Source organism: Rhinoderma darwinii, chromosome 4 (genome assembly GCF_050947455.1).
Source record: "Rhinoderma darwinii isolate aRhiDar2 chromosome 4, aRhiDar2.hap1, whole genome shotgun sequence".
Lineage (NCBI taxonomy): Eukaryota > Metazoa > Chordata > Amphibia > Anura > Rhinodermatidae > Rhinoderma > Rhinoderma darwinii.
Genome location: NC_134690.1, coordinates 180,047,026 through 180,074,193, shown reverse-complemented (window position 1 = coordinate 180,074,193; position 27,168 = coordinate 180,047,026). Strand labels below are relative to the sequence as shown.

Below are 27,168 nucleotides of genomic sequence, written 5' to 3'. Positions count from 1 at the left end.
ATATGAAAGTACTATTGCCCTAGAATTAAGGCCAAGATCACACACACAGTTTTGATGCAGTTTTTGGTGCAATTTTTGGCTCAGTTTTTTAGCCAAAGACGGAAGTGAATTCAAAAGGAAAGAAAGGGATAAAGAAAAGACTGAGGAATCTCCTCTTTTGTGTCCACTCCTGTGTATGGCTTAAAAAAACTGAGACAAGAACTGCACTAAAAACTGTAACAAAACTGCGTGTGTGATCCTGACCTAAAGCAACCATGAAAATGTTTCACTTTCCCTACAAGTTACATAGTTGTTTTGAACACTGTGAAGTAGTATTGAGTAACACATGTCTCTTCATTGAGCACTGGCGGTGTGCAAACAGTCCAGTCGTAGACAATGTTTTTAACAAGGTGATTATTACGGTGCTCATGCTCATTTCCCCAGTGATCAATAGAGGAAATACCATCTGTTTTCATAAAACAGCAATTGTGCCAGAGTTCAGGGGTTCTTCCTCAGGACGGAGATAAAAAGCATTTCCACAGACACAATGACATATTATTCTCTCTTTCTGTCTAATACATCCCGTCCTGTGCCTGGAATATTTATGCTGTGTGAATGTGTTATATTGCAAGATAAACAATATCAAACTATATACTGTACATCTAGAAAAATATATCACTCTGCCTCACACGAGATTAACGTGTCCAATCTTCATTTTTAATGAATGTCAAGAAGAAGAGTCACTAAAACATTTTGCAGCACAATAAATGTGCCTACTAAAGAGAGAAATGTAAAGAATCATGCAACACAGCGGCTTTCTTTTTAGATAAAAAAAAAGTATAGTAAAGAATACTTTATATAGCAACAATACAGCAGTGAAAAAAAAGTATTTGCCCATTCTAGATGTCCATTTTCATTGGTCACAGTACCAACCCCATCCCCATTAAATGTAATTAGTCTGACCCAATGTTATCAATGATCAATCGTCTTAGGAGTTGAATACAATATTTTATATTGCTGTTTACACAAATGGAAGCCATGATGCAGATGTGAAAATAAACTTGTTGTTAAGGCTGGGTTCACACCTGCGTTAGTGTGTTCCTTTGTTCTGCTCCGGCAGAGGAGCAGAACAAGGGAGTAATGGAACCAACAGTTCCGTTGCACAACGGATACCGCCAGCTGCTGACGGAACCAATTAACTTTAATGAGTACAGTCGGGGTGTCCGTGATTCTACCGGACACAATAGCGCAGCATGCTGCCCTATTGTCTCCGGCAAACCTTGTCGGATCAGAGATGGAGGCCCCTAATGGAGCCTCCGACGCAGATGTGAAAATAGCCTAATACAGACAAGTAGTCTGCAGCAGCAAAGTGCCAGCTCAACTTTCTTCACCTGAATTCCAAACATCAGCACTTCACTCTTTCTAGTAACCCCTATTTGTCTTCACTGCATACCAGTGAATGTTACAGACCCACATCTGAAATAAATACAACTTGACACAATAAAGATGTGATAACTCTGACTTTATCACCACTAGCTTGTAAAAGAGCCTTCCAATGCCAGGGTTAAACCATGTTATCTAGGTTTCCATATGTATTAGGTTAGTGAACATTTTTAACATTCCAGTAGCTCCATCTGTTATAAATAGAAAGTAATAAATACCCAATGCTGACTGAATGGACAACTGACATGGCTTTTGTCACCTTTCTAATGCTTGAAGAATAAAATACTAGAGTGTGCAATATAACAAGGCTTAAGTATTATCCATCAATAGACTAACCGCTGGAATTTACATGACACAACTAATTACTATTAAACAAGACCACTGGACAGTTAAATGCCTAATGCTTAACATAATGAATGTCCAATGCATTAGGTTAATACCTTTCTATTTTTGTTGTTTAACCCTGTACAAGAATGTTATATAGCCCATATCGGGGAGATCCAGACCTACACTAAACCCCCTGACCTGATTGTCACTTTGCACTAAATAATATTTTTTTTCTTTTTTGGTCTAAAAAAAATAAATAATTAACATTGATACTTACCTCAGGGTTGCACAATATATTATGGAATTTAGAAGCAAGTATCAGAACTTCAGTATGGTTTTTGTTTTTTTAAGTGGCTACACATAGACATTAAGGGGATGTTTAGACGTGGTGGATTTGCCATAGAATTTCGGTGTGGATTCTGGCCAATTTACAGTACAATTCTAGTAAATGGGGTTTTACAAAATGCAATACAATGGGTGATATCTTCGGCAAGTCCACAACAAAACATGCATCGGAGTTTGCCACAAATGTGCTGCAGAAGAATCTGCCTTATCTGAATTCAGCCTAATAGAAACAAACTCAAAAGGTTAGGTGCCAACAGGAAATTTGTAGTATAACCTGTGCTCTGTTCTCTTATTTTGGAGATATTAAATAAATTCACAGAGAAAAAGAGGTATACACATTGAATTGTTATCCCTATCCTGGTATAACAGCGGGTGAAATGAGTACAAATCTCATAAAATGGGGGTGCTTACATCCTTTGTATTTCCCTCTTCCAAAGATGCATTACAAAACCTGAATAAAACATGCACATCTACTAGCCCCCTAAGAAACAAATGCACTTTGAATACCCCAACTGTTGACTTGAATGGCAGACCCCATATTCGCATCATGAGCTTTGATGTTAAATTAAAAAAAAATCATTTTATTTTCTCAGCTATTTAGAGAAGAAAGTTCTAAGCATGGAAGACCAGCATTCTCAACAACTGCAGTCAATAAAGGAGGAAAAGGATAAACTTCAAATATTGGTGCTTAAACAAAACTCTATAATCGAAGATCTAGAAAAGCAGCTCATCACAGCATCAACAAATAATTCCCTTCTACAAAAACAGCAGCATGACTTGATGGAGACTGTGCACAACCTGTTAACAAGGATGGCACCACAAACAGGTATGATCAACACACCCAGGAAATACAAGAGATAGAAAGTTCTTATTTTAGGAATAGCTATCCTCTGAAGTATTTTTACATAAGTAGATTTGTTTTTAGACCATAAATTACAAATATCTAATAGATCAAGAGACCCAGTTTGCCATTTCTGGGAGAAATAGGAGATATAATGGAGGACCACAACTGAGCAGATAATTTGGAAAAAAACTGCCCGATACGAGAATTATCTGCACAAGTTAAAGTCCCTGTACTACTGCAGCCTTAACTGAAATATGCAGTTCAGCTCTGGGAATCAGCTCATAGAAATAACGCCCTGGGAAAGTTGGGGAATTGGGAAAGGTACAAAAAAAGAGCAATGAAGATAATGGGCATGGAGAATATTAGTTATGTGTAAAGATTAAAAAAAAAAGCTTTTTTTATTCTTGAGAATAAAATTCTTGTTCCATGTAAAATCCCCTCAAAAGACAAGGGTGCGCTCCCTCCGTTTGGAGAAAAAAAAAGGTTAAATCTCACGAGATAATAAGCCTTCTTTACCATAAGAACTGTGCATCTGTGGAATAGCAGGAACAGTAGATGGCTACAAAAAAGACTTAGATTTGTTTTTAGAACAAAATATCAGTGCCTATGTCAATATAGAATTATTGTTTGCATTTTGATCTAGTCTGATCGCCACTGGGGATGAGGAAAGAAATCTTTCCTTTTTACGGCAGATTGGCTCATGTCTTGTATTTTTTTCCCCTACCTATGAATCAATAGGGGCAAACAAAGTTCTGAAGTTTACCGAAGCACGTTCCCTTCATCCATATCCTCTTCTATCTCTTGGTTGAACTTGATAAACATGTCTTTTTTCAACCGTACGAACTATGTAATTACTAAAGAACTGAGCGACTGTATTTAAAATTCATTAAAATGGGTTATACTTTATACTACACCGAAGACTAGGATGAACCAAACAGCACATCCTGCAGAGCTGTTTCCACACACATTTTTATCTATTATATGTGCATTCCAATTTTATGTATTGTTTTATAGTGTGATAAATGGCTATGTGCCTACAAAAACAGAAAAACTCACGTAACATCTTACAACCATTAAATGAATAATGTAAAAACAATTACTGTGTATATGCACTCCACATACCCAAGTAAACATGCATGCGTTTTATCATTTGATAACTTCCCTTTTAACTATGGATTTCAATAGAAAGCACTGAAAAATATAAAATAAATTGTCTGGTGAAAACAAAGTTTTGGACTGAGTGGTTGTGTTTTTCTGGACGGATACCAAACAAGATTAGACTAGCACAATAACAAAACTGTTATTTCAAGTGTTCTTAAACTTTGGATCACAAACGTACGAACATAATACTTTCCAGAAACAGATGGGTATTAAATTTAGACATTGAAATGCTGCCCTGTAAGATATTGGTATTTATTTAAAGCAGAAAAATAAAAGAATACAGAATAATAGTATTATCAGATTTCCCAAAATTGCAAAGCCAAAAAATACATCAGGGAAATGTATATACTAATCACCTATGAAGACATGCAACTTCTCTTACAGGCAACACACATAAATACCATTAAATATCACCAAAGCAAAGCAATTGACGAGTAAAGTTGTCACACACAAAAAAGTAGAAAAATAAAAGTTTGATTATTACAGTAAAATTTAAAACGGACTACAATGAGTGGATTTTCCGTATTTTTGATTATGAAATGATAGTTTCTGAACTCACGACCTCTCTCAAGGACAATACATAGTGTGTGCATGGTGTGTTAAAACGTTGGCTTTGCATTTATGTTTATACATTCTATTTTGTTTAAGTCTATTCACAAAGTGTTTCCTGTATATATTCTGCGTATACACCAGAAAAGCTCCTGTCGCATATGCTGAAAGTATCCATAGGGTGCTAATCACCTGACAGATACCAAGAGTGTCCTTTTGGCATCTGTCGGTATACCTTTTTTTCAACTATATAGAATAACATAGTCAACTATGCTAGTTTATAAAGAGGCATCTAGTAATAAAACTTTTTTTTTTTTTAACATGGGATCCTATGGGTGATGTATGCCACGGTATGCCAATACAGTGATTTACTTTTAAAGTATATGTTGGGAACTAGCTCAGTTGTACACTGAGAACGCAATGTGAATAGAACCAAACACCATTTTTTTTTTTCGTATTGATGTAAGTATTCAGAATTACCAGCATGACACGAAAGGTTTTGCTGCTAACCACAACAAAAAGCATGATACTATGTTGAAGCATCAAACCCATGGCTACTAGTAGATATGTTAGACAGTTCATATTGTTGCAGATTTAAACAAGTCTCGGTTTCAATTTTATTTCAGCACCAAGAACATCATTTGTTGCCAAAGAAGAACAAATAGCATTCAAAGACTGTGCTGAAGCATATAAATCAGGACTGACATCAAGTGGAATTTACACAATGACAATTCCAAATGCCACAGAACAGGTGAAGGTAAGCAAATTCCAAGAATATAGATCAAACAGGTGTATTTAAATAGTCAATCATGATTTGCATTGTTCCAAGGTATATAACTTCTGATTCTCTCTATCTACCTTCTCATTACCTGCCATCTAACTTCTGAGTCTCTGCCATCTAACTTCTGAGTCTCTGCCAACTTCTGATTCTCTGCCAATCAACATGATCTATACAAGACCATGCTTCTTTACAACAAAAATCAATCATCAAAATATAGTCAAATGCCTTTGGATAGTTTTATATAAAGAGGCACTAAAATGAATTACTTAAATAGGTTATGTCACTAGTAATGCCCTATCTCCTAACTAATCTAATAGGCGCTGTGATGCTGATAACTACAGTGTAATTTTTTTTTCAGAAACGTTATTATTTGCAAAGTTATCTGCATATTTGCTAATTTGGCTATACTTGCCAAATGGGGGGGGGGGGGGGTAACTCTTTCTTTTCACGCTGGGCGGTGTTATATTTTCTGTATTTTCCAATCAGTGTCATACAGTTCTCCTCTTCCCAGCCCAGCAACACAGCGTGATCATATAGTATACAGCTTCCATTCCCGACTGTGTTTTAATCTAGCGATACCTCCAGTCGTTTCACAGCTACATCCTGGTGCAATATGAAAGATTATAATCTCATCTTTCATATGCTACCAGAACCACTGTTCTAGGTGGTCCACAGCCGGAGATATGGCCATTTGAAGTGATCCCCCTTCCCTCCAGCCTCAGTCTCTCACACGGTGTGTGAACCAGCTTCATGCTGATAGGACAGCGTCAGAGGCTGTGAGTTAGCTCCACCTCAGGAGAATCGCTGGTGTTAACACCCACTTGTCAATTGCATATTTAGGGCATTACTAAACTAGTGACAGAGCATCTTTAACTAGTATTATAGCAGCATTCTCCTTTATGTGATCACAATACCTCCATTACCTACCAGCAACATTAAAAAGGATTCAGTTTGAATTCTGCCTTTAAAAGACATGAAAAAGCAAGCGATCACCAATAATTCTACTGTACAGAAGTGTCTAAGGGAAGTCTGTCTCTGCCTGAAATCAGAGAGGTATGGATGTGGTAGTTGTGTAACTAGCAGGATAGCTTCATTGAACAGATTTTTGGCATTCAACTTAAACTGAATGCCAAAAAAAACTACCTGAAGACGAATACGGTTTTGAACATCCCGTTACTTCTGAACTCTCTCATAAGTCAGTGATGGGAAACTAGCAGCCTGGGTACTTACTATGTCGCCCCTTGCCTCCTCTTCCACCTGTGCACCGCATAATATGTATAGCACATGCTGCCTGTGTAGTAAAATATATTTCAACTATTAGGTGAATAAGCTCTGCCCTGCTCTTTTATTTCTTTGTTTGGGCATCATCAACAATATTAAATTGTAATACAACAGTGGAAAGGGAAGGAGACACTTATGGCAGCAGCTTATCACCTGGCAGAACAAAGGCTCGTGCATGCTGAAATCGATCACGCGTGATCCTTGTAGATCAATATCCTGCAGAACAATCAAATCTGTATGGGGGGGCGCAACTGTACCACCATGGCAGTTGTCGTTGGACAGTCACGAGGCCCCATATACATTTGATTGTCTTGCTGACATTCACCTAACGTGCATGGGCAGCTTTTAATGAGGACTGTCTAGCCAGAAGTCACCGACACTCTCTCATAAAGAGCTAAAGACAGTTCCCCTGCTTCATAACTATTAGAGACAGCTCAGCTTTGTCTGGCGATTAGTGGATGGTGACACCATAAACAAGTATTTCTAGAAAGGACTTTGTTCTTCCATGGCTCGCCATCTTAAATATAAGCAAACACCAATCAGTTTGATACATTGTGTCTATAATATATTTATTAATGACCTTGCAAAGGGATTGTACAGTAAAATATGCATTTTTGTAGATGATACTAAACTGTGTAACGTAATTAACACAAAGGAGTCCAGGATTATGTTACAAATAAATCTGGATAAGTTGAAGGCTTGGGCAGAGAAGTGGCAAATGAGGTTTCAACACGAATATAAGGTTATGCACTTGGGAAGAGAATTGACATGTCACCATTACATGCTTAATAGGAAAACACTGAGTAAAACTGACATGGAAAAGTACTTATGAATTTTAGTTGACTGTAAACTTTACTGTAGCAATCAGTGTCAGACAGCTGCTGCCAAGGCAAATAAATCATGGGGTACATCAAAAGAGGCATAGATGAACATGATGAGAACATAGTTCTACCACTTTATAAATCACGAGCCAGACCGCACATGGAATATTGTGTATGGTTTTGGGCGCCAGAGCACAAAATAGACATAGTAGAGCTTGAGCAAGTTCAAAGGTGGGAAACTAAATTAATGATTAGAATGGATGGACTACAGTACCCAGAAAGATTATCAAAATTAGGATTATTTAGTTTAGAAAAAAGAAGGCTCAGTGTGTGACCTAATAACTATGTATACATATATCAAAGGTTAATAGAGAGATCTCTCTCAGGATTTATTTATACCCAGGGCTGTAACGATTACAAGCATCTTCTATATCTAGAGGAATGAAGGTTTCTACCCTAACATAGAAGGGGATTCTTTACTGTGAGACTATGGAACTCTCTGCCAGAGGAAGTTGTCACTATGAATTTACTAAAAGGTTTCCAAAGAAATGGTATGATAAAATATGGGTACTAGATTACTGTAGATGGGTTGTTGATCCAGGGATTTATTCTGATTTCTATATTTTGAGTCGGAAATAATTTTTTCCCCTAAGATGAGAATTGTTTTTGCGCCTCATGGGGATTTTTTTCTTCTTCTGGATTAAAATTAAGGGATAATAGGCTGAACTGGATGGACTTTTTCAGCCTCGCATACTATGTAACTATGACTGACTATATACCCCTCTTAGACATAGGGGTATGGAGTCCAGATACTCACCACTCATTGTAACCTCTGCAATTTAGAGTAAAAGAGCGGGTCCATTTCTTAAAAGTAACTAACTAAACTAAAATCAAAGAGCTCTTAAGTGCCCCCCAGCAGTCTTACTTTCCTCAACCGTTGCTCTCGTGGGAACAACTATTTTAATGTGCATCTGCAAGTCATTTAACACCTCTGCAGCTTTAAAGTTCTGTGAAAACTGATGATTCATTTATTCAATGTTTTCTTCAAAACTCTGTAAAGTTTGCCAACTCTTTCTATATAGTACTAATAATTGAAAGTATTAATGATTGTCCTTATAATAGAAAACACTGATTTCAGTTTATATATAATGGTGAAGGAGGTTGCTTATACCAGCTCATATTCAAGCAAGATACATTTTCTAACTTGTTAGATTTTATTTTCTAACCAATTCAACATATTTTCTTTTAGTTAACCCTGACATACAAATAATATCATTCACAAAATGATCACACACCTGGATTGCCGTAATTAAAGGGCAGATAACTGTAGCGTATACTATGATTTGTTAGAAGCTTCCACTCAATCCAATTTAATGGTATATCACATATGCAGTTTGGCACAGAGACTCCTTTTTGATTTATTGCACCTGCAAATTGTTCTTTTAATTCCAAAACTGGGCCAAATTGCACTATTTAAATGCTTAATGAAGAGGGGTCAAGAGAAGTCACCCCTTTCAGCTCTTCTGTATAGCTAAGAGGGCTCACAGATGGGAGAGGGGGATATGTTTTCAACCACTAGGTAACCATGATGGTGACTACCGCAAATAAAAAATAAAAACATATTTTTTGTTTGAAAATAATAATAAAAGCTAGTAATTACCCCCCTGCCATAGCCCTAGCAATGCGATCTTCTCTTCTGACATTTTATCCCATGTGACTGATGCAGCCAATCAAAGCGTCACCCCAGGAGGCCTGGCTAAGCTCAGAAGAGAAGGATGCGTCTCCATGATTACGGCCGCCTGAAAAACGGCACCAAAATTTGAGGCGGTTTTTCAGACGGAATTCCCTGAGGCTACCTGGGTGGACACGCTGTGTAGTTTTACGCAGCGTATCCGCCTAGTGTGTTTGTACTCTTACAGCGAGAGCTAAGCTGTTTGGTCGTGTGACTGTCTGCGGTGATGATAAACTGCAGATTCCAATTAGAAGCCAGATTTTTTTTTTTAAAGAAAACATAACATAACACATACAGTACAATGTAATTATAGCAAGTAACCTGATCTCCGATGTGACTGCCCATTAGCTATACAAATATTTGTTTTTACGGATCTGTAAAAAAAAAAAAAATACAAATCCAGACTGTGCAAAAATATATGTTTTGATCTAGCTCCTATTTTCTACCTTGAAAATAAAAATTACCAACAATTTACTTTTTATGTACTGCATTCCTTTATGTCCTATGGTTACACTAAAGTATACTTTGGTATAAAGGTATATGTGTGTGAGGCAAGTATAAAATGTGGTGTGGACAGAATCCCAAACTGTATTTCACTATTTATGGTTGGTTAAACAAATGTAAAAACTGTTTTGTCAAAATGTAATTGCTAAAACATTTATAAATGACATCATATTTTAAAAGAAACATATTTTTTTAATCAGCATCCTATGGCATTGTGTGCTGGAGCAAGCTCATATAGTGAAACTTTGAAACGGAGATCCTGTTTTCATTTTCCATTGTTTATGATGTTGAGATTGCATTCATGAGATGCTACCAGACAAGTGCCTTATTTTTTTTCCAGATTTCCCCTCTTGTTTTTTCCTAACCAGTTTACATGGTTTCCTAACTGGCAAAGCTTAAGTAATGTGAGGCTGCGTGTCAGGGGGACACAGGAATAGAATGTTAGAACATGAGAAGAATGTAACGCTTCATAAAGTCCAATTCAAAAAATAATTCCCAATGTAAATATTGTTAATCAGTGGCAGGTTTGAGAAAAATAATGTTATTTTTTGTATATTAACCCCTTCCCGCTCCTTGACGTACTATTACGTCATGGCAGCTGTATCGTTCGCGCTCCATGCCGTAATAGTACGTCTCGGGAGTAACGGCCGTTTCGGCCGTCCTCCCGACACATACAGGAGCTGTGACGCTGCTGTCTTGTTCAGCAGCTGTCACAGCTCCTACAGCGGGGACCGATCGCTGTGTCCCCGCTGATTAACCCCTTAAAAGCCGCGTTCTATAGAGATCGCGGCTTTTTAGGGGTTAAGCTGCCATCGCCGGCCTGCTACGCGATAGCGGCCGGCGATGGTGACTATGGCAACCGGACACCAAACAATGGCGTCCGGCTATGCCATAGACGGAAGCCTAGTGGGTCCTGACAACGTCAGGACCCACTATGCTTGCTGTCAGTGAGTAGCTGACAGTTCTAATACACTGCACTACGCATGTAGTGCAGTGTATTAGAATAGCGATCAGAGCCTCCTGCCCTCATGTCCCCTAGTGGGACAAAGTAATAAAGTGAAAAAAAAGTTAAAAAAAGATGTGTAAAAATTAGAAAATAAAAGATTTAAAAGTAATAAAAGTAAAAATCCCCCCTTTTCCCTCATCAGTCCTTTATTATTAATAAAAATATATAAACAAACAAATAAACTATACATAATTGGTATCGCCGCGTCCGTAACGGCCTGAACTACAAAATTATTTCATTATTTATCCCGCACGGTGAACGCCGTAAAATAAAATAATAATAAACCGAACCACAATCACAATTCTTTGGTCACTTCACCTCCCAAAAAATGGAATAAAAAGAGATCAAAAAGTCGCATGCACCTAAAAATGGTACTGATCAAAACTACAGTTCGTTACGCAAAAAATAAGTCCTCGCACGGCTTTATTGATTGAAAAATAAAAACGTTATGGCTCTTAGAATAAGGTAACACAAAAAGTGAATGATTGTTTACAAAACGTATTTTATTGTGCAAACGCCATAAGACATAAAAAAAACCTATAAACATCTGGTATCGCCGTAATCGTATCGCCCCGCAGAATAAAGAGAATATGTCATTTATAGCGCACGGTGAACGCTGTAAAAAAAAAAGTATACAAAAACAATAGTAGAATTGCTGTTTTTTAGTCACCACGCCACCTAAAAATAGAATAAAAACTGATCAAAAAGCCGCATGAACCCCAAGAAAACTACAATGGATTCCTCAAGGGGTCTAGTTTCCAAATTGGGGTCACTTTTGGGGGGTTCCCAATGTTTTGGCACCACAAGACCTCTTCAAACCGGACATGGCGCCTAATAAAAAAGAGGCCTCAAAATCCACTGGGTGCTCCTTTGCTTCGGAGGCCGGTGCTTCAGTCCATTACCGCCCAAGGGCCACATGTGGGATATTTCTCAAAACTGCAGAATCTGGGCAATACGTATTAAGTTGCGTTTCACTGATAAATCCTTTTGTGTTATAAAAAAAATGGTATAAAGAGGATTTTCTGACAAAAAAAAAATGTAAATTTCACCTCTACTTTGCTCTAAATTTTTGTGAAACACCTAAAGGGTTCATAAACTTTCTACATGCTGTTGTGAATACTTTGAGGGGTCTAGTTTCTAAAATGGGGTGTTTGATAGGGGTTTCTAATATATGGGCCCCTCAAAGCAACTTCAGAACTGAACTGGAACCTAAAAAAATTAATAAATGAGGCAATACTTCGCTTCTTACATTATACTGATAATGAGCCGTGCCCACCCCGAGATTACCCCAGTTTTGACCGTTTGTCTAAACGGAGACCCCTATTAGACCGTTCCAGTGCCCGGTTTTCCCAAGCATACACCCCCGAGAAGTGTATTTCTATTGATGAGTCCCTGGTACATTTTAAAGGGAGGGTTCAATTCCGCGAGTACCTGCCGGGTAAGAGGGCAAGGTATGGCGTGAAGATGTATAAGCTGTGAGAGTGCATCAGGGTATACCTACAGGTTTAGGATATATGAAGGAAAGGCCACCCCCAAACCAGACTGCATCCTGGACTACAATAGGTACATGGGAGTGATGGACTTGTAAGATCAAGCCCTGAAGCCCTACAGCGCCATGCGGTGTGGTATAAGAAGCTGGCCGGGCACATCATACAGATGGCTTTGTACAATGCGTACGTGCTACGTCGATGTGCAGGCCAGACGGGAACTTTCCTGGAATTTCAAGAGGTGATTATCAAGAACCTAATCTTTAGGGACCAAGAAGGGGGGGCACCCAGTACTTCTGGAAGCGAGCCCACACGCATCGTACCAGGGCAACACTTTCCAGGGGAAGTTCCCCAAACTGGCAAGAAGGGAAAAAGTCAAAAGAGGTGCAAAGTCTGCTATAAGAGGGGGATAATGGATGACACAATATATCAATGTGACACGTGTCCCGAATAACCAGAGCTCTGTATGAAAGTGTTTTAAAATTTATCATACATCCCTTGGTTTATAATTTACCCCAATTTTACTTACCCTGATGCACTCCGCACAGCTTATCCCCCCTCGTCTTTCCCCTCTGGGCCCTGCTGTGTGTCCAGGCAGCTGATAACAGCCACATGTAGGGTATTGCCATACCCGGGAGAACCCACATTACAGTTTATGGGGTGTAGGTCTCCGGTCAAAATGGTCACTACACCTCTAGATGAATGCCTTAAGGGTGTAGTTTTTAAAACGGGGTCACTTCTTGCGGGTTTCAACTGTACTGGTACCTCAGGGGCTTCTGCATACATGACTTCGCACTAGAAAATCCCGAGTAGGCCAAATGGTGGTCCTTTCCTTCTGAGCCCTCCCATGGGCCCAAACAGCAGTTTATCACAACAAATGGGGTATTGCGGCCCTCAGAACAAATTGTGCAACAGAATGGGGTATTTTGTTTCTTGTGAAAATAAGAAATTTTCAGCCAAAACTACATATTATTTGACAAAAATAATTTTGTTTTCATTCCCAGCCCAATTCAAATAAGTTCTGTGAAGAAACTATGGGGTCTAAATGGTCACATTACCCATAAATGAATTCCTTGAGGGGTGTAGTTTCCAAAATGGGGTCACTTCTGGTGGGTTTCCATTGCTTTGATACCTCTGGGGCTCTGCAAATGTGACATGGCACCCGAAAACCAATCCAACAAAATCTGTACTCCAAAGAACACACAGCGCTCCTTCCCTTCTGAGCCCTCCCATGGGCCCAAACGGCAGTTTATCACCACAAATGGGGTATTGCCGCACTCAGGACAAATTGGGCAACAAAATTGAGTATTTTATTTCTTGTGAAAATAAGAATTTTTGAGCTAAAATGACATATTATTGGAAAAAATATATTTTTTTTAAATTCCCAGCCCAATTCAAATAAGTTCTGTGAAGAAACTATGGGGTCTAAATGGTCACATTACCCATAAATGAATTCCTTGAGGGGTGTAGTTTCCAAAATGGGGTCACTTCTGGTGGGTTTCCATTGCTTTGATACCTCTGGGGCTCTGCAAATGCGACATGGCACACGAGAAACCAAACCAGCAAAATCTGTACTCCAAAGAACACACAGCGCTCCTTCCCTTCTGAGGCCTCCCATGGGCCCAAACGGCAGTTTATTGCAACAAATGGGGTATTGATGCACTCAGGAGAAATTGGGCAACAAAATTGAGTATTTTGTTCCCTGTGAAAATAAGAAATTTAGGTAAAAAATTACATCTTATTGGAAAAAATGACATTTTTTTAATGTCACAGCCCAATTGAAATAGGTGCTGTGAAAAAACTGTGCGGTCAAAATGCTAACAACAACCATAAATGAATTCCTTGAGGGGTGTAGTTTCCAAAATGGGGTCACTTTTGGTGGGTTTCCATTGCTTTGATACCTCTGAGGCTCTGCAAATGCGACATGGCACCCGAAAACCAATCCAACAAAATCTGGACTCCAACAAACATATAGCGCTCCTTTCCTTCTGAGCCCTCCCATGGGCCCAAACGGCAGTTTATCACCACAAATGGGGTACTGCCACACTAAGGACAAATTGGGCAACAAAATGGGGTATTTTGTTCCCTGTGAAAATAAGAAATTTTGATCACAAATGACATTTTATTGGAAAAAATGACATTTTTTTCATTTCAGAGCCCAATTCAAATACGTGCTGTGAAAAAAATGTGCGGTCAAAATGGTAACAACAACCCTAAATGAATTCCTTGAGGGGTGTAGTTTACAAAATGGGGTCACTATTGGGGGATTCCTACTGTTTTGACACCTCAACACCTCTTCAAACCTGGCATGCTGCCTAAAATATATTCTAATAAAGAGGACTCAAAATGCACTAGGTGCTTCTTTGCTTCTAGGGCTTGTCTTTTAGTCCACGAGCGCAGTAGAGCCACATGTGAGACATTTCTAAAAACGGCAGAATCTGGACAATACATATATAGTAGTGTTTCTCTGGTAAAACCTTCTTTGTTACAGAAAAAAAATGAGTAAAATTGAAATTCAGCAAGAAAAATGAAATTTGCAAATTTCACCTCCACTTTGCTTTAATTCCTGTGAAATGCCTGAAGAGTTAAAAAACGTTATAACTGCTGTTTTGAATACTTTGAGGGGTCTAGTTTTTAAAATGGGGTGTTTTATCAGGGTTTCTAATACATAGGACCCACAAAGCCACTTCAGAACTCAAGAGGTACCTTAAAAAAAAGGCTTTTGAAATTTTCTTAAAAATATGAGAAATTGCTGTTTATGTTCTAAGCCTTGTAACGTCCAAGAAAAATAAAAGAATGTTCAAAAAACGATGCCAATCTAAAGTAGACATATGGGAAATGTGAACTAGTAACTATTTTGGGTGGTATAACCGTCTGTTTTACAAGCAGATGCATTTAAATTCTGAAAAATGCAATTTTTTCAAAATTTTCTCTAAATTTTGCAATTTTTCACCAATAAACACTGAATATATCGACCAAATTTTACCACGAACATGAAGCCCAATGTGTCACGAGAAAACAATCTCAGAATCGCTTGGGTAGGTTTAAGCATTCCGACGTTATTACCACATAAAGTGAAATATGTCAGATTTGAAAAATGGGCTCTGAGCCTTAAGGCCAAAACTAGGCTGCGTCCTTAAGGGGTTAAAAGGTTACACAATTTTCAAATATACTTTATGTATTAATTCCTCCTGTTTTTTTTTTGTTTGTTTTTTTAAGATCTCGGCTTGTTGTTATTTAGTAGGAACTTTAATAGTTTGCTTACAAGGGATTAAATTCGGTCCTGGTCACGTGATGGAAACACAGGTGCACGTCTCGTTACAGTATGTGTTTCAGAGCTGTGTCTTTTAACGATCACATGACCATGGACAAAATTTTATCCCCAGGAAATAAACAATGTTCCTACTGAAAAAGAACAAGCTGAGATCTTAAAAACAACGAGCAATTTATATAGAAAGTTTATAGGACATTTTTTTTACTTTTAATACAAAAAAAAAAAAGAAAAAGAAATTTGCTGAAACTGGACAACCCCTTTAAAACTGGAGACTCTAGTCAGAAAGTGATAGGTTAGTCCGGGTTCACACCTGCGCTTGCCATTCCGACGTACAAGGAAATAACTGGAAGCACTGCTTCGGTTGCAACGTGGATAGCACAGGCGACCGACAGAACCCATTGACTTTAATGAGTTTAGTCGGGGCGTCCGTGGTTTTCCCGGAAATTATAGTGCTATTATTTCCGGTATTTTTGTCCGGATCTGCGATGGAGGCCCCTAACGACACCTCCAATGCAGATGTGAACGAGGTCTTAGATCCCACTCCTGTGGAGATCCAGCAGAGGCCCTTGTCATTCTTTGCATGCAATGATACAGACTACCAGCACTTCCTGTCCCAGCTGGCAGGTAGTGGAACTGGCGGGCACAGCTGACGGTCATCATACAGGAGGGCTAAGGACTTGCTCCCTCAGCAGACTTTTAGATTACATTTTTCAGAAGTGTTGGGAGAGATTAAGCGACAAAGCTCCCAAACCAAGTAATTTACAGAGCTGCTGGAAGCAGAATCTTAGCTGCTATATACTGGCAATTATTTGTTTTTAGAAGCCTGTGCCTGGAATATAGACAGGGAAAGACATACTGTATAATGTGTACATGTACAACATTGCAGTTACAGTTCTATGTGTGAAATCAACTTAACCCAATAGAGTTGTATCATCTCCCCTGTATGAAAAAACACATTGCTAGTTTTAGCAATATGTTTGTTTTATTAGATCGTAATAGATGTAAGTTTATTTTTCGTCCTAATTAAAAGCATATATTTAATAGGTATTTAATATTTTCCAATCAGCATTTAACATGTTTTATTACCAGATATGAAAAAAGTATGATCTGTTTTATAGATTGCATTTTACAACAATTCACATGAGATTGTAATAATAAAACCTAAATCCTTTGCTCTTATTACAGACATACTGTGACATGAAAATTGGAGGTGGTGGTTGGACCATTATTCAAAAGCGTTTTGATGGCAGTGTGGATTTCCAAAGAACATGGAAGGAATATAAAAAGGTAGAGAGAATACTCATTTTGGCATGGGGATGTGTTTATTAAAGTAAAACCAATGCAAAAAACATACTAAAAAATAAAATAACTCCCAGCAATTAATCCTTTCATCTACTTTGATCCTATTTTATCTCATATTGCCATAAATTACAAATATATAAATGATTCTTCTAATTGCATGTAGGAGAGCAGGCATTACCCCTCCCTTCATTACTGTTCAATCTCTAATTGGAGACAAATAATGTTAAGCCCCACCCACTTGGATAAGCCAGTCCCTTCAGCCATCCACCAGGAGGAAATTAACCCTTGTGTTCTCTGCAACATTTCTCCAAGGCTGTTTGTTTCAGGAACATGTAGAAAATCCTGCAGACTGACAAACCATGAATTTACTTTTATTATTCACTTTGATGATTGTCCACTCCAGGACAGTAACAACTGCCCTAAACTTGTGGGTATTTACGTGTCATATGTATGTTTTATTTGGTTTGTGCATGCTGTTTCTTAAAGTGTCAGTCCAAAAGGACTCTCCCACCCGATATGACATCAGGCAAGGAGAGCCATAACTGCTCGCTTGGCAGTACAGTTGCCAAGGGAACCATACGAAGCCCAGCAAGTATCGTGCACAGGTCCTATTAATTAAAATTGGACCCATGCAGGCCCCAGCAACTGTACCGCCCGATGTGCAGTAACAGCTCTTCACGCTCGATGTCCGATCAGACGGGAGAATAACTTTGGAGGGACACTTTGAACTAATGATGAAGCAAAACTGCTAAGATACTGTTGTTTTGTTTTATAAAGCATATAACGCACGCACATTTGTTTTTACTAACGATATTAATAGTTCCTTATTAAGTTATAATAATACTATTTGCTAGGGATTTGGTGACCCTTCCGGAGAATACTGGCTGGGAAATGAGCTCGTCTCTCAACTGACAAATCTACAGCGCTATGTTCTCAAGATTCAGCTTAAAGACTGGGAGGGAAATGAAGCCTATTCACTCTATGACCAGTTTTCTTTAGGAACAGAGGCTCAGAAATACAGGTGAGAACACAGTATAACAGTATGAAAAGTAATAATATGAGATAAACAAGCATACCCATACAATAGACAAAATATCTCCCTAAATAATCAGCAGTCATATTGTCACACCAGTAGAATGAACACTCTGCATACAACATACTAACTAAAGAATAAGTAATTCATATATCCATTGAGGCTTATTAAGTTCTTTAGTCATAAATCTACCCAATAAGGTATTACAAATCAGTTGATAAATACGATCAACAGATTTTAGGGCAATTTAAAAAATAATCAAATCCGGAGATTTTCTAAAGGATTATTACGGATTTCACTTATTGTACTGTAATGCGCACAAGTTGATACATGAAGATTAACATGTGGACTTTGCAAGGCCCTGCTGCCGATCTTTTCAACAATATTTGTCCCTACCCTAAAAGTGCATTTTGCATTTATAGAAATCGTATAATAAAAGTGCCGCAATAAAAGTAAGCCATACGCGATTTTCAAGTTGCTTCTGCTTCACTGGCTATTCTACAGAACTAGATTATCTTTGTCCCCATGTATTTTACGCTTTAGTGTTATAAGAAACTGCTCGCATAGTAAAATTAACTACTTCTAAATGTGCTGCAGTCATGGCAAATTACATAAAGACACCGATAAGGCTACTTTATTAATACTCATATCACTCAGCCGTTACGCTCTTCTGTCCAAACAAAATATTTATTTCCATTTAGTGCTAGTTATAACTTATTATTATATTTTTTTAACGCCAGACACTCAAAAGCTCCCTGGAGCAAAGGACACCAATGGGTCACTACAGTCAGCCAATAGCACAGCTTCCAAGTAAATGCCACAGATTAACTTGTTAAGACGGCATTTCCTCTTGAAATATAAGCAAATATGTGATACATCATGGACGGAGAGTTTATAAATAGCTCCGACACGTTCGGTTTCTAAGGATCAGCTTGTTTCTGCCTTTGTTCATAGACAAGTTTACACGGTCTACAACATTACTTTTGACGGTCTGTCTATGAGAGTATTGTATAATAAGAAACTGTGGAAAACCTCAAGTCCGTTAGTTAAGGTATAAACCTAGCAGGATAGTAATGAAATGATGTAACAGAAAGATAAACCTTATTATCCGTACTATCAGAACAACCACGCATTACCATTTGAATTAAAGTAAGAAACAAGACTACAGGAACCAACAGATTCAATATGAAGCCAGACATGGAAAGCTTTGCTTTATACACGGTGATAGATTTTTCCACTAATGTGAACAAGCAAAATACTTTGCTTCCATCTCAAATTCTCTTTCCATTTTCAATTACCACAGGATTCACCTCAAAGGATATACTGGGACAGCGGGCAAAATAAATAGTATAAGCCAACCAGGAAATGAGTTTAGCACAAAGGATGCAGACAATGACAAATGTATTTGCAAGTGCTCACAAATGGCGACAGGAGGTAGGCACTGTTTTCAATGTTATGGTCTTCCTATTTTTACTGGCACCTGCACACTATTTATTTGGAACTTGTACCAAAATTGTATCTTTGTCTCTGAACAGTGAAATGAGAATCTCTCTTTAACGCAGGGGCTTTGTGACTGTCGAAAACCGATTCTGTGCGAGGTTGCTCGCGACCTTATTTCCTCATAAGGAAACTTTGAGGTTGCATCTCGGACATTCAACAAATTTATTGCGACCAGCACACAACCAAATAATGCAGTGTTGCTCCTGCCTCAAATGTGTTTTAATATTAAAATTTAAGACTCATTTATTTACTTTTCTTTATTGTAAAATGTAAGCATTACTTAAAGAGGCTCTGTCACCAGATTATAAGTGTCCTATCTCCTACATAATCTGATCGGTGCTGTAATGTAGATAACAGCAGTGGTTTTTATTTTGAAATACGATCATTTTTGAGCAAGTTATGAGCAATTTTAGATTTATGCTAATGAGTTTCTTAATGACTAACTGGGCGTGTTTTTACTTTTCACCAAGTGGGTGTTGTAAAGAGAAGTGTATGAGGCTGACCAATCAGTGACTAATCAGCTTCATACACTTCCCATTGTTCCAGCCCAGCTTCTTTCACTGCACAATCACATCTTGCTGTGGATCATGCTGGGCTGGAACAATGAGAAGTGTATGAAGCTGATTGGTCACGGATTGGTCACTGATTTGTCAGCGTCATACACTTCTTTACAACACCCACTTGGTGAAAAGTAAAAACACGCCAAGTTGGTCTTTAAGAAACTAATTAGCATACATCTAAAATTGCTCATAACTTGCTAAAAAATGATCGGTTTTCAAAATAAAAACCACTGCTGTTACTTACATTACAGCGCCGATCAGATTATGTATGAGATAGGGCACTTATAATCTGGTGACATAGCCTCTTTAAGAGAAATTGAAAAAACATTTAAGGGCTTATTCACACGGCTGTTACACGACCGCATAAAAATCAATGCACGTCTATGGGGCTATTTACACGGCAATTTTTTAACGGACCGTGTGAACGGCCCGTGAAAAAATAGGACAGGTTTTTCATGGCCGATTTGACACCTGTTCGTGTGAACACGACATAAGTCTATGAAGGTTTTGAATCATTCAGGTCATGCTATATATAGTAGAAGTTACACTAGACCCATTTAGAAATACTGAGGATGTGTAACTGCTCATTTTAAAGGCTCGCTCAGTGTAGGCAAATTTTCACAGCATTTATACTTTAGTGGATAATTTTGTCATTTTAATGTAATCACAAAGTGGGCACACAAATCTTATTTAGGGATGTGTCAATTGCCCATTTTACAATGATTAGAGGTGACAATTTCCGGATGTGGACCTTCTGGACCTTGGCCAGTTTGGCCCTAGTTTACCTTCAGGTGTGGATTCTAAATGATACCCCCCTGGTGCTCACCCTGAACTCCCACAAGGAGGTATGAACTTTGCAACAAGGAAACTCCCAGGCTGAGGCCCTTGTAGTAGTCCCTGGCCAGAGGCAACTTCAACAACAGATATTTTTTTTAAACTTTATTTCAGGAAGTCATTTCTATGAGAGGTGAAATGACTTCCAAGCTTTTTAGCGTTCAGTTGATGTTGACTTAGCATTACTATATATGATTAGAACACTGAGCTTTAAGGGGTTTTATCACTATAAATATTTATCACCTATCTATAAGATAGGTGACAAATGCATGATAGCTGGGGGCCCCACCACTGGAACCCCCATCGATCACTAGAACAGGTGTCCCACCCCCTGTTCCTCCTCACTGCAATCTTGAATTGAGTGACAGTCGTGCACGTGTGCTGCCACTCTATTCAATGTCTATGGGGCCGACAGAAACAGCCAAGCGCTGCACTCAGCAGTTTTCGGCGGCCTCATAGACATTGAATGGAGCGGAAGCACACGTGCGCGACAGCCGCTCCATTCAAAATCCTTGTCATTGAAATCTAAGCACTATGGTATTAAACTAATCAATCTTTGTTGTCCCTTCTTACAGGTTGGTGGTTTGATGCCTGTGGCCCTTCCAACTTGAATGGGATGTATTACTCATTAGGGCAGAATACAAACAAATTTAATGGAATCAAATGGTACTACTGGAAAGGATCGGGGTATTCCCTGAAAGCTACAACAATGATGATTCGACCAGTTGACTTTTAAAACACAAATAATTGTTCTTATTCTGTTATGGAAAAGGTTGTAAGAACATTTAATAAAAAGTTATTCCTGCCGCCATGTTGATTAACAATTAAGGAGCGACAATCTGGAAAGTGGACTACCTAACTAAAGGGAAGAATGATTTATTGAAATATTTTGAAAGGATTTAAAGGCAGCTCTTCACACAGCCTTTGAGAAACTTTCTACTGTGTGAAACATTTATTTGGATGTAAATAACTGGAACTGTGAAGTATACAGAAACCCTACGTTGTGCCTCTAACAGACACATACTTGCAGTCTGCATGGCAGCCTACCTGCAAACCACTTTGTATTATGTTTTGTATTATGTGGTGTACATATGACTGTAAATAACTGTCTACAGATTTTGATAATTTGTTACAAATATAAAAAAAAGAGGAGGCCAGATTATATTGTATGACCGGTTTACATATTTTAGGTTATTATAGGTAATCCGATTACTAAATGAAAACAACAGTATGGTAAAAAAACAAAACAAAAAAAGACATGAAAATTCCACATGTAACTGAGGTACGATTCAAATTGCCAATGAATCTGGACTTCTTACTAAGAATAAATGGTTTGTAATACCAATGCCAGACCAAAAAAAAAAAGAATGCTAGTATGCGTAACTCATCGAAGTCAACTAAAGGACAAAAGTTACGGAGATGTATGTATAGTGGATAGCGGCAGTGGCTAAAGTTGCTTGTGATGGATAGGGTAAAAAAAAAAAGCCAAGTCAATAAAAGCCATTTAACGTTACTGCAGTGTACAGTCAGGGTAACACTAAAACTGGTCTTCTTCATCATCCATATATGAAGTTTTCTGTTTTCCTAATTATCTTACCTATATTAACTAGTTGAAAACTTGCATCATTATTGCACGTTAAAGGTGTTTCCAGGGTTAGAAAAAAAAAGAGGAAACAGCGCCACTCTTGACTGGGCTGTAACTGGTATTGCAGTTCATCCTCATTAAAAGTGAATGGTGCTGAGCTGCAATTCATGGGAGACATCCCATAGTAAAAAAACAGACACTTTTTTTCTAATCAGAGGAAAACGCTTTTACTTGATGTGGAAACAGTTTTGGCATAATTTCACGGCTTTCAGTAGCAAAATGATATGACCTGCATTATAACAACTTACTGTATATCGAGGATTTAAAAAAAAAAATGATCTGGTCTATGCAAAATCCATTTTATTCATGTTATATACATAAATTTTCTATTTTGATATAAATAGGTATCCAATGTATGTCACTCTGTGAACATGGTCTTTTTTTGTATACATGGCCCATCTGAAATAAATTAGTAATTATTTATTTTCCCTGTTTTCATAAAATACGTGATTGTGTAAGAAGTTTGGCTTTTATTGCATTGCCAAGAGTGGTTTATCTATATTTCAGCATTTTAATACATTGTGAAATACAGTTTTATTTTCATGATACTGAGGTATGTACATAACCTTAGTGGTTTTGTGAATCGCAAAACCACTGATCTTTTGTGGTCCATTTGTCTGCAAAAAACCTTCCGTAGTGCATCTGTGTGTCATCAGTATTCTCAGAAAAAAATAAAAATAATTGATGTCACCTTTTTGTCAAGCAGCAAATCTGGACCGTAAAGGACTTGTCCTGAGTTTTTGCGGCCCAGATTTGCGGCCGCCACATGGTTCCGTGAACATCACGGCCGTGTGCATGGTTCCATAAAAATTAATTGGTCCATGTGCGATATTCAAAATTGTGGATGACACACGGACATGAGGCCTAACTGGGAATGAAACATCATAGAATTTGTCCACATATAAATATTATTTTCAAATTAGAACTTCATTAATTTATGCAGATTACTAGGGATAGTTTATTTTTGCTACTTTAAATAGATTTATATAAATAGTTGATAATACTGACCCACTAAGGCACTTAAAGGAGTTTTCCCATAAGCATTATCTACAGGATCGGTAAGGGTCCGACCGCTGGGACCCCCACCTACGAGAACGGGCTTACCTTGCCATTCCTGGGAGCCTCATAGGAATGCAGCGGTAGCGTGCATGCTATCTTCGGGAGCTATGGCAGAGAGCAGAGAAATATATGGAGCTATGGCCGAGCATGCGCACTACTGCTCCATTTCTATGGGGCTCCCAGGAACGTGATCGGTGGGGGTGTGGAGTGGATTGGTGATAAATTATTATGGGAATACCCCATTAACAAACCAGAGTCTTCACTTGACATTATATTTTTGCCTAACACCCTGTTTTGCAGGTGCTCCTTGTAGTGTACAATTTTCTGCATGCCACCGATATAACATCCTCTACTGTCTATCATTGGGCTGGTTGCAGCATATGTCCTAACCAGGCTTCCCCTTTCTGACATCATTGACTGAAGCACTGACTGATGTCATAAAGAAGGGGCTTGGTTATGACAACTGCTGCTTCCATCACAGTGATGAGGAATAGGTCATTATATCTGTGGTACACAGGCAATTTACACTACTAGCAACACCTGGAAAACAGGCTTTTGGGGGAACACATGGCACCGGTAAATGTAGTGCCCCTAGTGGGTTAGTTTAAAGAATTATTAATGCTTGCCCAGAGAGTCACATTAAAAATAAATGACACACTAAGGTTGGATGTGCAGATTACTAAGTTAAAGTGCAATAATTATGTGAGAGACAAAAGCTTATGTACCATGCAGTTGTGGCCACGTTACTTTAGTGTCAAAAGGAGTAGTTCCTTTCACTCATCAGGTCGAGAGGTACCTTCATTAATATGTAGTGCGAAAATCAGATGTCTGCAGTTGGGGGGCAGTTTAGCAGATGGAATAGCTTAATATCTTCACTCTTATGTCAGTGGTTTTCATTACAGGTTAATAACTACAGCAAACTTGTTCAAGACTGGTGTAGATCAAGAAGACTCTATATAAATGTTGTCTTAGAATATGAGAATTTGTCACTGTAAATTACTGAAATTTGGTGTCATTCAACATTACCTACTTAAAAGTTTCTCCAGTGCTCTCATGCCAACAAAAAATTTGTATTTCCCAAATAAGAAACATTAACGGTGTAGACCTACTGCCCAGGACTTCCTATCAACAGTTAATTATTTGATATAATTACAAATTCTACTAGAAATGTCATTAACCTCAGGCAGAATCGCGGCTAGGACCTGGCTTTAAAACACTGCACGAGCTAGAACAGGATAAAATGAAAGTTGTATATATTTGCAGCTATCACTTAAGCCTGTGTAAATAAGAGGTGGACAGCGGGAGACATACTAGCAGCATGCAAGGAGAGAAAAATCGGTGTTTCTCCTCCCGTCCCTATATGGCTTCAGATGACCCAAGGTGGAGGGGTAACATGAAATTTCAATCAGAGAACCAGAAAAGGAGTTAGAAGATGATCACGTGCTCATCTAATCACTCCACTGCATCTAATAAGTCAAATAAAGGAAATTAGTAAAATAAATAAATGAAATAAAAACTACAAGTCATCCTGTAAAAAACAAGCCTTCATACAACTCCTCAGACAGAAAATTAAAAATGTTGTAAGTCTTGAAATGCGGCGACATAACAAATTATTTTGACAAAAAAAAAGTGTGTTTTTGATGTGCTAAAGTAGTAAAACATAAAAACAAAAATATATCAATTTGGTATTGTCCGAATACTAATGACCCCTAGAATAAAGTTAACGTTCTTTATACAGCACGGTAAATGCTGTAAGAAGAAATCCCAAAAACAATGCCGTTTTTTTTACATTCTCCCCAAAACATGTATACAAATTATTTAATACATTATATGTGCCCTAAAATGGTTCCTATAAAAACTACAAATCGTCCTGCAAAATACATAGTCTCAAATGGCTAGCTTGAAGAAGAAAAAAAAAGTTCTGACTGCTGGAACACGTATGGAGAACACTTTTGTCAATGTTTATATAAATAAGCATACAATGACACCTCTGGACTAACTTAAACATATGTGTAATCTAATTTTGTAGAAGATGGCCCTACAGTTATACTGTGTTACTATATTTTTAATTCTATCAGATTATGGACTGAATTAATAGAAAAAATAAAAACTGTCCTTTGAAACTCCAGGATTTACTTTCTGCTTTTCCTTTTGTGTTTCTAAGAAAATAATAGGTTGCAGAATTCATAGCATTACCATAATACTAGAGTCCATGGCATAAGCTTTCGGATGACTTTGTGCTTCTAGTATTTTGACCTTTACAAGCCATTAAGCTTTGAAGTTGTAGAGTTCTTCTGTTCTTAATGAATATCCTGCAGAGGTACAAGATCTAATAACTACATAACTATCTTAATAGCCAGTGATTATGTTTCATAATTTCCTTCTAGCTATAAATAACAAGATTAAAAGAAGACAAAGAAAATGCATTGCGTTCTTTTCTTTGTTAGGGCATGTTCACATGGCTTCATTTCAGGTGTATTTCGGAGCGTAAAATGCGCATATTACGCTCTAAAATACACCTGCAAACAGTTTCCCATGGATTTCAGTGGGAAATACTCTGTGCAGTTCATATGAGACGTATTTTTACGCTGCTGAATTAAAAACCGACCTCGTAAAAAAGTGATATCATTTCTTGTAACGTTTTAAAAGCCGAATTTCCATTGACACTACAAAAACACTTTGAAAATACGCTTCAAATACTTTGAAATTCAGCTCCAAAAATGCCTGGATTCAGGGGCGGTTTGCTCTGGAAATCAGCATCATATTTTTCTACTTCACACATAGTGAAAATACCCTTAAAATTAGTTTGGACACTAAAATTAACCATTTCAATATTTACTAAATTTATACAAGTTAATCCCTAAGATCATATGTATTTTCTAGCTGTGAGTAAACATATGTAAACAGAACAACCACAACACATTTTCAATGTAAGAGGATACATGTATAAAAGATAATCATTATAGATACTACTCGAGCTCCTTTCATTCTTATCACTATCATAGAGTCCATTATGAATATGTTATTGTACCAGAGGATGCTGGAGGATAATGTGAGAAGACTGATGCTCAGCCAAAAGTGGACCTTGCAACACGACTATGACCCTAACCATACCAGTAAATTCACCTGGGCAAATCTCATAAAAACACGAAATGGTTCTTAAATGGCCATGATCAAAATTTGATTCAGATGCTGTTGTAAGTCTATTTGAAATGGAGTGCAAACGCTTTAGACATTGCACAGCTGTAAACTTATTCTCAGAGGAGTGGGATTTTTTTTTCTTTCCTAGTGTTTCTTTGTTGATATGTCCACATACACAATATGGACAAAAGTATTAGGACACCTAAAGGGCTTTCAAGATAAACCCATTCTAAATCCATAGGAATTAATATAGAATTTATCCCCCTTTGCAGCTAAAATGGCTTACACACTTCTAAGAAGGCTTTCTGCAAGATTTTGGAGTGTGCCTGTGGGAACTTTTGCCCATTCATCCAGAAGAGCAGTTGTGAGGTCAGATGAAGAGGCTGGCTCACAATCTCGGTTCTAGTTCACCCCAAAGGTGTTTGATTTGGTTGAGGTCAGGGCTCCGTGTGGGCCAGTCAAGTTCTTCCACACCAAACTCATCCAACCATGACTTTATGGACCTTGCAAAGTGCACCTTGCGCCTTCCTTAGACTGTTTCCACAAAGTTGGAAACTTAC

General features: G+C 38.0%; 2 protein-coding genes across 2 annotated transcripts in view; one reads left to right on the top strand and one right to left on the bottom strand.

The window, feature by feature from the left end:
* Window positions 1-22,884, top strand: part of ANGPT2 (angiopoietin 2) — a 42,618-nt gene extending 19,734 nt beyond the window's left edge. The window contains exons 4-9 of the mRNA XM_075861940.1: window positions 2,688-2,920; window positions 5,275-5,405; window positions 16,720-16,821; window positions 17,691-17,857; window positions 19,173-19,303; window positions 21,339-22,884. Coding sequence (XP_075718055.1) covers window positions 2,688-2,920; window positions 5,275-5,405; window positions 16,720-16,821; window positions 17,691-17,857; window positions 19,173-19,303; window positions 21,339-21,499 — 925 coding nt within the window. The 3' untranslated portion in view covers window positions 21,500-22,884. The remainder of the gene's footprint in view (window positions 1-2,687; window positions 2,921-5,274; window positions 5,406-16,719; window positions 16,822-17,690; window positions 17,858-19,172; window positions 19,304-21,338) is intronic.
* Window positions 1-27,168, bottom strand: part of MCPH1 (microcephalin 1) — a 335,857-nt gene that overhangs the window by 184,903 nt on the left and 123,786 nt on the right. The gene's annotated exons all lie outside the window — the stretch shown is intronic.